Below are 14,115 nucleotides of genomic sequence, written 5' to 3' on the forward strand. Positions count from 1 at the left end.
AACTCAAAATTGAAAAACCAAATCCAGTCCACGTCCTAATAATAGAAATGACCAAAGAAACAATTTCCTAATTTGAAGAACTGATCTATGCATGTGATTCTGTGAGAAAAGTATGTATGGCTCAAACTCAGGCCAATGGCTACAAAATTAATTTATAAACTTCATTGACAGAGAAAGAAAAGCTCTGAAATTTATAGAGGCACATATATTACAATAAAAAAATCTGTTTACATATGTAAAATCCTTAAGCACTAAACAATGCATAGATGGATATAAAAAGTTAAATTTCGGTAAATGCTATTTTAAGAGTTACTGTTATACTATGTTATAAAACATCTTTAGGTGGAAAGGAAAAAAGAAAAATGCCATTTCTGCAGTTTGCAATCATCCCTTAGTTCCTTCTACAATACATCACCAAAGAATGAATGTGGTTGCAACCACTCAGTCTACAGCTGAAAAAACTAAGCTACAAGAGAAGTAACTTGCTCAAGGCCAGTGAGACAGTGACATGGCTTGCCTGAGAACTTAGGTCTCTTGCTTCCCACTATCATGTCTTCCTACTGCAAGGGACTTCCAAAATCAAAGTTTTAGTCCATTGATAGCTCCTCCCTTTACAGAATAAAGAACCCTCACTACTAAATAAAAGACCTCCACCAGGTCTCACTACCACTTCCACACAAACCACAATTTGACCATGTATGCTTCTTGTGTTATGCCCATTTCTCTATTATCAATCCACCTCTATACTCCATCATGGTATGGCTAGGTGATGAGAATTTCCTGGAAGAAAATATCCCTAAAGCCTGACGGAATTTACTTTTACCTTATAGTTAGTCTATCATTAAATGATAAAAAATATTAATCTCCCCAATCTGTCTATACCCATCAAGCATATTTGTTTTATTAAAACATATACTCTTATGCTGTCAGATCCCTCAGGGATAATATGTTCTGTTTTGTTGATAGTCCATACTTGTACAGTCAATAAAATTGGGTAAAGTAAAACAAAGTTTAAAATAAATCTGACTTTAGTGACTTCTACCACCTCTATAATACTATGCGCTTCTTATCTCTCTAGAATACTTTTATCATAGCATTGGAAATTTCATGGAAATGAAATGATATGGAGAAATTAAGTTACTAAGTGGTAACACCATTAGTTTTACCTCATCCATAGCATTTTTATATTGATAAAAAAGCAAGCCAGTGAACATGAAACTACCCTGTATACATTTTACTTGATTTTTAAAAATATGTCTGTAAATATTATTGAACATACTTCTTTTTCGTGTTACTTACCATGAAATCTTTCCATAAAATCAATACTTTTTGTACAATGGTCTTTCTATAAAATCAGTACTGTTAGTGTAAAATTTGTTTGCTAAATATCACGGATATTGTTTTTAATTTGGTGCCTCTGGACAAGAATGTTGGTCCGAAATGCTTTGGCATGTAAAGTAACAGGTAAAGGTGTTTCTTTTTAATAACAAACTGAAATTCAATTTCTAAGTGAATCATTATGAATAAAAGTCTTGAACATAGGAAGGTATAACTTTTCCTCACAGTTCCAGTTTCAGATAGTATGTGGTTACACACAAAAAAATTAAAATATGTCATATTTAACCATAGGTTATAGGAATATCCTCAATATAATGAATAAATTCAGTAACATATTAAGATAATGTTTCGTTGAAATAGTGAAAGAGTCAACAAAAATTGCCTCCAACACAAATTGCAAAAAAATCTACCTTCCCTTTAACTCACTAGTCTCTGGAAAGTTGATGAGCAGGGGCCAGACAAAAGCCATGTTAGAGAAGAAGGTTTATTCTGCAACTGTAGCATCATTCAGACATGTTTTCACATGAAGCAAGACTAGGTGCTAACAGAAGCTATGAGAGAATATAATTCTTAATACCAACTGTATAAAGCAGCAAGAACCCTTAATAAATTTAGCTAGTTTATCTTCATTGGACACTTATTTACAGAATATATATTCATCTATGAGGATGATAGAGTGATTTCAGCACCTGGCATTCAGGTAAATTGTAAGCTAGTCTAGTTAATAATATCTTTTCAAATGCTAAGAGTCATGAAACAGTCAAAAATCCAAAAGACATCAGGGAAATTGATTTTTAAAATGAGAGGAAAAAACTATATGACTTTTACGAAAAGCCACATTTCATTGGGACTTTTTAGAAAAAGTATTCTTAAAACACTTTATGTGAAAATACAGTCACTAAAAATTGTAGAGTCTTTTCTCCCTTGGTTTCGGGTTTCCAGTAACTGTATTTACATTTTCTTTAAAAAGTAGATAATATTTCCATCCTATTTCTCTTTCTAATGCAAAAAAAAAAAAAAAAAAAAAAATCCAATCACAGCATATATGTGTCATTGATTGCATAAGTAACTAAGCATTAAAAACACAAACAGATCAACATTTAGAATTTATAAAGGGTCTTTTAAATAATACTGACAGAATCTCTTCCAGTTAACTGAGAAGAATGCACCCTGAATCTTTACTTCAGGGACTAATAGAGAACCTCTACTCTCTAGCTTGGCAGAAAAAAAAAAAGAAAAAAAAAAAAGCAGGTCAGTCCACACATAATCTGGTAGATCAAGGTCAGCTTGTAATTCCTCTTTGTTTATACATCTATCCGGAAATGCCAGCTACTCAAAGTAGAACAACAAGATAATGTGGCTTCACGTTTAACCAAAGTCATCATCAGGAATATTTTTGAAGCTAGAGATAAAATCTTTGGAAAGCAGACTGAAGATAAGGGGTTAAAATACCCAAAGATATCAGGAAGATTCAAATAAATGTTTACAGTACAAATTTGAATGGACTGCCCTGACTGAAAGCAATTAATTCATATTTTTGTTAAGTACACCATTATTTAGAACTATTTTTGTTTCTTGGGGTGCATTTCTGTCTTCTTCCTGTATATTACATACAAATGAAAAATCACTGAAAATATTTATTCTATTTGGAGTACTGTATTGGCATTTTGGCAGTTATAATGTAAATACTTATATATTATCTAGATCCAATTAAAGAGTTGTGTCAAGATTAAATCTATTAGAAGAAAACTAATCAATCAGTGGAATGATGAAAACATTTGAAAAAAAAAAAAAAGACAGACCAGACATTCGATTAGTCACTTGAAATATAATGAGGATTAAGACTTCAGTCCTGTACACTAGGGGCTTATAGTCCACTAGAGGAGACAGGCAGATAAACACATAACCTTCAAAATACTATAATCATAATATACAAATGTTATATAGATCATAGAATAGACAAAATCAAATGCTCAGTTCTCTCATGAACTAAGAACACATAAATGCTTAAAATAATCAATAGATGGCAGATGGCATTCTTTTGTCTACTAAAACTATAGCTTCAAAAATTATGCTATTGTGTAAAATAATCAAATAAAAATTGTCAAAACATATTATATCAGCTTATACAACGCTTTTTATTGCCATAAGCATAAATAAAAGAATAAAAGACACAAGTTGCAGTTACAAATTAAACCACCCTTTTCTTATGACATAAGACACAGAGGAAGACATGTAAGTCAAAGGGTACAATTAATACAAATGCACTCTCATCCTCAGGTAATATAGGAAAATATCCCCCTTATAAGTGGTATCAGATACAAAACAAGCCAATTCTTGTAGCAATCTCGCCACAAATGAAGTCTCTTTAAGAAAAAATGTCTGTCTCTCTCTGTTGAGTTCAGCGTCTCTCTATACTTTCACCATATTCAAATTGCATCCAAATTAAAACCCGAAAATAAAATGTCTCAAATTTGGCAAAGCACTGACATTTGGCAGTCCATAAAGATTGCAGGCAATTAATACTACTTAAATATCTATAGCCTCACACAAAATCCAGCAAAACTTCAAGATCCCACCATAGCAAAATGTGTTAATGGGCTAGTTAAGGAATAGAGCATTGACTTAGGAACAATTTCTGATTCTTCTTTTTGTTTGGGAAAATGAAAGAGACAATCCCTATTCAGGGTAGGGGATACACATTTTCACTCATTATTTTATTTCAATCCTAGAGCAGTATCTGTTATTTAGAAATAACAGATACTGTATTATGTATCACAATGGTGAATTTAATTCTGCCTTGGCAGGGTATCTAGTAAGTGCAGAATGTGAGTAACTGCTTGCTATATTGGAGTCATAGATATATAATTGCCTTCAGAAACATCCTTCTCTGAATACCACCTACACATTAATACATGACAGTGAACTACAGCCAGACCCCTGTTCTATCCCACATGATCCCTGAAAAGGCTTTGAAATGAGGACACGTGCATAATTAAGGCACACTGAATATCACAGTACATGTAACAAACTAGAGTATTATGAATCCTTAGGGGAACCTCATAGAACTAATACATTTTCTAAAGAAAGCTGCACATGAGTAAAGGGAGACTAAAATGCTAATTAGATCCTCTCAGTGGAAGCTGTAGAAAAGTTGATTCTTGAATCCTGAAGTTGGACATAGAATGGAACATTTGTATACAGAAGTGCTGGAGAGGGAAAAAAAGAACTTGACATAAAAGCCCTTGAATAGATGATTTACACAATTCATGAGCAAATAAATGAAGCAAAATAAAAATATAACAGTGGGAGAATTCCAAACCTCCTGAAAGGGTTAAGTATGAGAACTGATTTCGTATTAGAAAGGGATTATGTAACAACAGAGGGAAATACTCAGCCTAGCATATGCTAATTTAGTCAGCTTTGCCAGGCATTTCTCTGTGTTTGGCTGGCTGACTCACATTCCTTTCCCCTTCTTTTTGCCATTTTTATTAAGAGACTACGGAATGGAGCTTTCAAAAAAAAAATGCAGTAATAACAATAACCACAACAACTCAACACATATTGTACATGTTTTATCCTTGCTAAAACACTGGGGTGTGCTCCTTGGGGGTTGAAAGGAAAAATACCCAATCTGTACATATTCTGTACATATCCTTTAGCAAAACTCCACTTCTTTATTCTTCATTCCCCATTAATTCATTTTAATGGATCTTTCAAGTCCGTAGCATGGACAGGGAATGGGAGGGATATTATATTCCTGGAGAGTATAAAGGAAGCTGAGTTACTATTCAGACTTCAGCACATAAAATAGACAGCAGTAAAGAAATGGCAATTAAATAAAAAGCTTACTATATATTTTTCTTTGCTTTTACATATAAATATTCTAATTCGTAATGCATTATTTCTCATTTAAATTTAAGCCTACAACTCCAGACTGAAAAACAGAGATGCAAAAGGTATGAGAATGAATGGAAGTTACAAATGTCATGGACATTTTCCCCCATGGCGGATACAGGACAAGCTCATGTAAAATATGAATTTACTAAGAAAATTAGGACTTTTTTTACACACTATAAATTTTAGGCCTTGATGTTTAAATAAGCATTATGGAAGGCACCTACATTTTAAAATACAAACAATTTTAGCTTAAAAGCTAAAAATATTTCTTTACAAGAATAGATTAATTGGCTTTATAAATTACAGGAAATCAATATAACAGCTATACACTTAGCAGTCGACAGCACATCCTTGTCAGGAAAGGTGCTTTCTCACTCTGTTCTCAAGGACAACTTTAGATAAGCAATGTATCCTTAGTGTAAATTAACCATCATAAAATATATATAATTTTTAGAAACGCAATCTGACTTTTTAAAGGACTTTGTTTTCTTATGATGTGACATTATTTGCACTATTTGATCATATTTAGCTTTGAGATTTTTCTTTTTTCTGAGAGCAAAAGTATGCTTATTTTTACTTGTTAAGCAATCCCTAATGACGTCAGTGTTTAACCCCCGGAATAACTCCTTAACTATCACTAGACAGAGACTTCCTCTCCAGCAATGAAATGGCTAAAAGGTAATTTAAATATTCAAGTGAAAATGATTTGCTGACTCAGAAACAGCTATTCCCAAAGTTGAATAAAGACTGTGTTAATATTTCCTTCAAAGACCTATAAAATACAATGTGAATAGTTAATAATCCCCCTCACTATGGCAAATCTTACCAACTTAGCTCTGTATCTACTCAAGTAGTAATAAGTTCTTATCACTCAGTTTCATACGCACAAAAATAGATCCAGAATACTCAACCCTATTGTTATTTCATAAATTGTAAGACTTGTGTGTGTGTTTTAAGTGGAAGGCTTGTAAATCGTTGTTGCAGCCTAAGAAAATTTACTTAAAAAATAAAATAAAATTCCTAGCCTTAATTGAAAGAGTAAAAGAACACAATGAGTCAAAACAAAACAAACTCTTACTTTTTCCTTCATTCTATTATACATCCCTGAAAGCCCTAAACTCTAATTACAAAATTAATAAAGATGTTCTTCAGTCTCAAAAAAAAATGACATACTTAAATGTGTATATATGTGCATATATATAAATAAGTGACTGTGAAATATTTCCTTTCTCTATAATTACATCTCTGATTTTGACATTAATATTTAACTGATCCCTACTTAAGCAGAATATTCACTTCACTAATTTTTAAATAGGCTTCTAAGATGAAAACATGCTTCTAAGAGGAAAACAATTTCATATATGCTTAAGGAAATCCACCGAACACATTAACAGGAACACTGGGCTCACTAATAAAAACCAGTTGTATAACATATTCAGGGTTTTGTTCTGTGGCAAATGGAATCAAAATATACAAAGCTATGTTAGTTCCTTTTATCTGATAGGGTTTAATGGTACAACAATAGGTTTACAACTCTTACTTTTTTAGAGAACGTATCAGATGACTTTGCCTATATGATAAATAATATTGTTCAGATAGGAAACATTCTCTAGTGATGTGACATAACACAAATTATACTTAACAACACTAAATAAACTGAACACACACTGAACAGTTAACGCCTCTATTGTAAAGAAACTACTATACTCTCCTAGTACAGGAAATGCTCTAATAAGAATGAGATTAAGGTACTAACTCCTTACTCACTGAAGGAAGAACTGGATAACAGAATGTTTCCCAGCCACACAGTGATTAGGGCTAACACATGTAAAAAACAGCAAAGAAATCCTATTTCAATTTTGCTATTCATCTTCATTAAACTGACCTATGTTCCCGATGGTTTGGAAGAAAATTAAATGTTCACCATTCATTGGATGAAAACGTTGGTAGTTTTAGTAGGATTTATTTATTACTCTCTAAACAGAATATATGTTCTCTCTTTTGCTTTGTCACAAGTTCGTGTGATTACAAATACTCTGGATCATTTCTGCTTATAAAAAGCTAAAGGATGTTTTATGTCCACTACAAGCTAGGAAAAAGACTTCCCATTTCACTCTTACGCCACATGACTGCTTTCCTCTGAGTTTGCCGCCTCTGCAGAGCACATTAGGCCTGAGATGCCATTTGCATCATCACACAGCAGGGGGCTTCAGCTGCCACAGCTCTAGGTTAATCCTCACCCACCTCTTTACACAAGGAATTTGCAGAAGATGCCTTTCTTGATACTACAGAATTGCACTCCAAAAATGCTTGACATTTTCAAATAAAATGTTGGCAATGAACGTGTCCTTTTAAATATTTTAGGTTAAATCAGTAAATTTAAATTATATCCTTCATTTTTTATAAAATTAGTTTATGATCTAATGTAAAGTATCTGGAGTTTTTAATCAAGGAAAAGAAAAAAATGGTAGGAAAATGTTAAAAAATGACTGATCAGATTGAATTCACTTAAAGATGTATATTAAGAACTATTTATGTGATAATTTAATATAGGAAAACTTTCGTAAACCAACATAGCTTACAAAATGTCAAAATTAACTCTTACGTGACTTGACAAAGTATGAGTGTTTCCATATTATGAAAAGAAGAGATCATTTAATCCCATCAGAAGTAATTAGGACATACCTATTATTCAATCCAGCACCACTGTTTATGCATCTACTAAAATAAGGATAAGAAAACTGCATAGCTATGTAAGGCTCAGAGCTTGCCCTCAGGAAGCTTAAGTATAATCATTGTTGGGCACTAGGACTGTTTTAAGACAGTAAATCAGACCAGTATCTGCCAATTCAACAAAGGGGCTTCTGACTTCAGTTTCTGAGTCGGCTTCCTTGGTTTGTGATTTTCCTTCTCTCTACTTCCTCAGTCTATTCAGTCAGCTGCTACAGAATGGGTGACTTAGCCAATGGGTTTAATACAGTCTAATAAAATGAGGACTATTTCACAATAAATATCATAGAGCACGTCAGCAAGATCAAATAAAACATCCATATGACATTAGGTCTATATTTGATTATTAATGCACCCCCAAATCTTTCACAGTAAATAAGGCTTACTTGTCTCAATCATTGATATCCCACAGACTACTTAAAGAGAAAATTTATGCCATTTGTGTTCATTCCAGGCCACTTTCAAATGCATGCTTAGGATGTCTTCCAACATTTTTGCACTTCCATTTTGCTCTTTAATTGATTTAAGTATTTTTTTTTCTTTAAGAAAGATGACATTCTACCACTATTTAATTGTGTGACAAATAGTTTTAAAATGTCTTATCTTCTAATGAAGGACACAAGAACAGATCATCTCAATTGATACTTAGCTTTGTCATATTACGTTTCCAGAGTTCTAGTAGTTATAGAAATGGAAAAAGGACAATGAAGTAAGCTTCCACATCTTGATATAAAACTAGTCTAGGAACTCCTCATATTTGCGAAGATTGTCTTAATTACCAATTGTCTGATGTTTGACTAAGCCACAGTTATTGCATTTAAGTATATAGGCTCCATTTCCCAAAGTTTATGTTAATCGAAAAAGAGAGTGAGTAAAATATATTTCAAGAACTACATTTGGCATAAGAAATGAGCTTGACGAGACTAAAGTTAATATATGTGAAGGTAAAATAGTTGGAAAGATATGATTTTAGGAAGCATAATTATTTCATTAAGTGTATATAAGTATAACATGTATTATAATGTGCTTTCTAAAAAAGTAAGATGAGGTTCATGACACATACTGAGGCAAGTATTATGTACGTCCAATGAGATTTAATTTGAATATATATTCAAATTGTTTGTGTTATATTTTTACTAAACATAACAAATCATTTACCAGAATATACTATGGCCAAAATAAAAAATTAAAAAAAAAAAAAACACAAACACAAAAAACTAAAGCCCCAGTATCTGTCTTGCAGGTGTTTTTGTATACGACTCATTCCAAAAAGGAAACACAGTTCTCAACAAAATGAGGTCTTGTATGCATGTATGCATGACTATTTCTTGTTATATTTTGCCCTTGTTTCTTTTTTGCCCTTTCCAGAATTGTTTCCTGTGCTGCCCAGGGCACTCTCTCCATCTTTGCAGTGCCCCCTCAGGCATGGAAAGGGATAAAGTTTCAGCAAGGGTTAGCAATTGAACTGGATCTACTCTATAGCCAAGAGAGGACTTAGTTACAGGTGGCAAGCTTTTGCAATCCTTGCAAAGAAATTCATTTCTCTAATGTGTCCCTTGTGCTTACTCCAGATTTTCCTCTTTCTATGATGAGGGAAAATAAGAAAAGATGCATTGTAGCTGAACACTAAATCAAATTTTGCTATTTAAGTAGCCTACATTCCAAGTTATACTTTGGCCAAACAAATGTTTGGCCAAAAGCATATGTTTATTTTCTATTTATTATTCATTTCCTAAAGACATGATGAGGATGAGGACAGACTGGCAGATATTATAGAATTAAGTAAGCCTTTCTTAAAAAAACTCATTTTATCATTGACTGGATTCTCATCACTGGCTTATCACTCCACATATTAACAAGCCAGAAAATTGATTTGCTTCTGAGAAAAAAAGGCAAAAATATAGGTGATAATATAAAATACAGTCAGTTAAAATACAGAAACACGGAGAAGGTATGTTCAAATGAGTCTTTTTGTCTGTAATAATGTATACTGCAAGAAAGGGAATAGTAATACATGGGATAAATAAACTGATTAGTATTACTTAAGTGAATATCACTATAGTGCTGATCAAGCTAAAAAAAGAAGCTATTGACTGACTATAGTATTTGCCTAGTCATAACTACCATCAGGCAGGGCAGACTCCCTCTAGCCAAAATCAGTCGCTCACTAGTTCCCCTGCCACCCTTTTCTGCCTGCACATAGAAAGACCGGCTAAGTAGTTAATCTATGTCCAAGATATAAAACCTTCACTTTACAACCTAACCAAGTCCTAATAAAACGGTAGGGTAGGGGGAGAAACATAAATCTGAACCCCGAAGCAACGTTTTCAGCCAAGCCTAAGACAAGGAAAGGAAGGCATGAGCAATTTGAGCAAAACCTGACAATATCAACAAAGTCTGATGTGTCTGTGGAGTAGTGTTTGATGAATAAATGTGAGGCGGCCATAAACATGAGAAGACAAGCCAGTGGTGCTTTGTGCCTCCTCCTCTTTCTTTCTTTTTTTAATCCTCTTATCTCTTTTAGTGTATTCATATGGCCTGATCTAAGATGCTCCTAAGTCCACAGACATGGTTGGACTTGGGCTCTTTCCCTGGTTGCTGTATAGGACCTTTATTTATTTATTTATTGGACCTAATGCTGGTGTTGCTGCTGGTTGCAGTGGTGCATTTTCTCTGCTATACTCACACCCCTTTCCCGCACCCCCCGCCCCAGTCTGCTGTGAAAAGCAGCACTGTCTTAATCATTGGTTTACATACTCAATAAAAGAGACTCATGCCTGAATGCTGCTGATGGAATCTCTCCGGATAGAGAAAGAGTAAATCCTCCTCCAGGCTGAGAGCGGCACCAGCAAACAGTTATTTTGCACTGCACTGAATAGACAATTCACAGGGAAATGTTGAAGGAAGAGAGGAGGCGACCCCAAGTGCAGTCCATGACCCACATGCTCTATAATAAATAATTTCGCAGCAGCCCAGCAGTGTGTGCATTGACCGGCCGGGACCAGCACACACAGATTGGCAGGGAAAATACATCTAGCGGTGTCGAATTTTCATTGCAATCACCAAATTAACTGATTCCCCCACATCACACTCCCCCCAACACGGCGCACGCCGGCGCGCGCGCGCACACACACACACACATACACACACACACACACACACACACACACACACACACACAGCTGAGCTGAGAAATGCAAGTTACTGAGAGGTGAAGTAGGGTCTCCGGGAGATTGTCTCAGCGCGGATTAAAAACCTAAGTAACGTGTCAGACACCCGGGTTACTTGCGTGAGGATGGGGGTGTGAACGGTGAGAAATGGGACTCAGCGGCGTACGCAGGAAGAATGTGCTGTCTGCCTTCACGGAGATTCGGGCACACATGACATATCTGAAATTTACACCCAACGTAAAACACACAAAAGTACCACCAAAATATTCTACACAAGATCTCTAGAAGGTCAGTTAGTTAATTCAGGAAAATTCTGCCCACTGCCTCTTCTTTCATGTTCATAAATCTGCATACATAAAATTCTGTCCCCAGTCTATATCCCGGAGGAGGGCAGGAGAGAGGATGCATTCCAAGAACTTGCTGAAACATGGTTCATTGACCTCATTTAAATCCTCCAAAGGCCGAATGGGTTTTGCACGCCAGTGAGTCTACGTGTGTCTTACTTTCAGATCCCTTTTACCCAGGGAAAAATTAATTTGATCAACTTATCTTCCTGCAAATACCCAAATAATGACAGAAGGGTTTAGAGGTAGGCAAAGAAAAAAAAAAAAATCTAGTCACCTAGCTTAAAAAAATATTCTATCAATCATCATTTCACATCCGTCCTCGCTATATCTCATATTCAAGCCACATCCCTATACTATTCTCTTCAAAGCAACAATCTTCCGCCTTACAGCCCCTGCCCACCCAGCCCTAGCACGCCGCCTCTGCCTCCTCCACCACCCAAAGTGTCCTCATGCACTCCTGTACTATGCATTGCCATTTATTTCATAATCAGCATCATCCTCCCATTCCACACAGCCCCCTCACTCCCTCCTCCAAAAAAGAGGGTCTGGAGAAAAGTGAACCCAGATTCCCTAGCCTTCCGGCATCCAAACCCAGTGATTTGCATAATAACAGCGTTTTGTGCGGCTTCCCTCCACTGCGGTGGTAGGGGTTCTTTACATTTCACGTGAAAGGATAATATTAATTACGGAAAGAAGCGGCAGAGAGAAGATGGAGAGGTAGGAAATCTAAGTGAAAATCTCTTGGCAGTGAAGTAACTGCTAGGAAGCATATATTTCTTTGGTTAAAAAAAAAAGAAATGACACAGACTGAATAATAAAAAGTCAATGTGTTGATAAAGTGCGTTTGGGTCTTTTAATTTTTTTGCCTTTTCTCCCCTTTCTTAATTTATTGGTTTATTTATTCATTCGTTCATTTTTTCTTTTTTCTTATTCTTTTTCCTTTCTTTCTTTTTCTTTTCTTTCTTTCTTTTTTTTTCTTAAATCCCAGACAGAGTCTCCTCTCTCTTCCTAGGTGAATGACACGTCTCACAACACATTTCCCCCCCGGAGATGTTATTGCAATGCACACGGTGCTGCCGCTGCTGCTGTTCTCGCCGTCTTGGTAGCTCGCTCCCAGGCTCTCACACACTTTTTAAAGACACACGGATATGATGACGGTGGGAAGAGGGGGAAAAGAAAAGGCGACCCGAAAAGGGGGAGGTTAAAGAGATGACAAGAGATGGAGAGGGTCGGTCAAGAGCGTGATGTGGGAGGTGGCTGGTGGGGGTTGTCGGGAGGGTGGAATGTTCAGAGAGGCACAAGTTGCCAGCCAAAAGGCGTGGGAGGGGGATGCTGGCGGGGATGGAGTGAGATGAAGGAAGCTCAGGTGAATGAAAAGGCAAAAGGTGCCGCGTAAGGGGCTGACTGCTGGGAAGGCAGGGCTGAGCCAGCGTTAGAAATTCAAGGGGCTGGTGCAAACTGCCACTGCCCCCTGCCGCACCAGAGAGTAGGGGGAGGGGTGGAAATCGCTGGGGACAGGGGGACTGGGAGGGGAGAGTGGAAATATGGGGTGGAATGGGGAAGATGGGGAATGGGCGAGAAGTTGATGTTCCCCGCGGCGGGGCGGGGATTACCTTGTAGCAGGAGCCCGCAGACACTGTAGAAGCGGAGAACGGCGCTGCGTTTCCAAATCATGGTCCCTTCTCTAAAGGGCTGGGGAAGGAACGAGGGGGCAAGTAGATGCTGGTGAGCGGGGCACGAGAGTGCAGGGCTCCGCTGGTGTCCTCCTCCCGGCGCCCACGGGACCTACCGTCCCCGCCGCTGAGGTGTTCGAACCCGCGGACTCGGATCGGCGGCAGCAGTAGCGACAGCGGCAAAGCACCCGCAGAATGGGGTATCGGTGGGCGAAATAGTTTCTTCTCCTCCTCCTCCGGCTGGTGGTGCAGCCGCGACAGCCCGTCTGCCAGGCAGGGGTTTGGAGCTTGCCTTCCTCTCGGCGCGCACAGCAAGTCCCAGAGCCCGCCGGGGCTGCCCGAGCAGGTGGTGCAGGGGTGCCGGGGTGTCGAAGAAGGTGCGGACTAGGGCTGCAAGGAGTGGGTAGGTCACGGAAGGGAAAGGCTGGGGGAGAGGGGGAGCAAGCAAGCAGCACTGCCGCTCGCACCCGGGGTGTCTCGAGGTCCTGGGAGGGGAGGTAGCAGCGGTGGAAGCAGCGCTAGTGGCGGCAGCGGCGGCGGCAGTGGCGGCTCCCGGATGCTCCGGCTGCAGCGGCGGCTGTAGCGGCGGCGGCGGCAGCGGCGGCGGCAGCTCTACGGCGCACCAGACACAAGGGCAAGCTCAGAGTGGCGGAGGCCCCGCCCCCACCCTGGCCAGGGACAGACACCGCCCCCCGGCCAATGGAAACACAGCCGCCCACCAGGTCTGGCCAATGAGAGAAGGGGATGGGTGGAGACAAGCGCCGGGAAAAACAAACAGGCTTCTCAAGGACCCTTCGGGCAGGAAGCACTGAAGCCCCCATTCAGCACCCCCGGCGGATCTCACCTCTTTAGCGATGTCTCGTCCGAACTTGCGGGCGAGACAACTGCCTTCATTAATCAGCGCTCTGCACTCAGGAAGGGTTCAGCCAATCGCCACCGCGAGGGGGCGGGGTTAGC

The 14,115-nt window shown here is 38.1% G+C and overlaps 1 protein-coding gene across 1 annotated transcript in view; it reads right to left on the minus strand.

Annotated features, from left to right (window-relative positions):
* The window catches only part of CADM2 (cell adhesion molecule 2), a 1,093,258-nt gene extending 1,079,480 nt beyond the window's left edge, over nucleotides 1–13,778 (minus strand). The window contains exons 1-2 of the mRNA XM_026457246.1: nucleotides 13,275–13,778; nucleotides 13,099–13,177 (exon numbers count right to left, since the gene is read on the minus strand). Coding sequence (XP_026313031.1) covers nucleotides 13,099–13,159 — 61 coding nt within the window. The 5' untranslated portion in view covers nucleotides 13,160–13,177; nucleotides 13,275–13,778. The remainder of the gene's footprint in view (nucleotides 1–13,098; nucleotides 13,178–13,274) is intronic.
* Between the last annotated feature and the right edge of the window lie 337 nt (nucleotides 13,779–14,115).

This window comes from Piliocolobus tephrosceles, chromosome 2 (assembly GCF_002776525.5).
Source record: "Piliocolobus tephrosceles isolate RC106 chromosome 2, ASM277652v3, whole genome shotgun sequence".
Classification (NCBI taxonomy): domain Eukaryota; kingdom Metazoa; phylum Chordata; class Mammalia; order Primates; family Cercopithecidae; genus Piliocolobus; species Piliocolobus tephrosceles.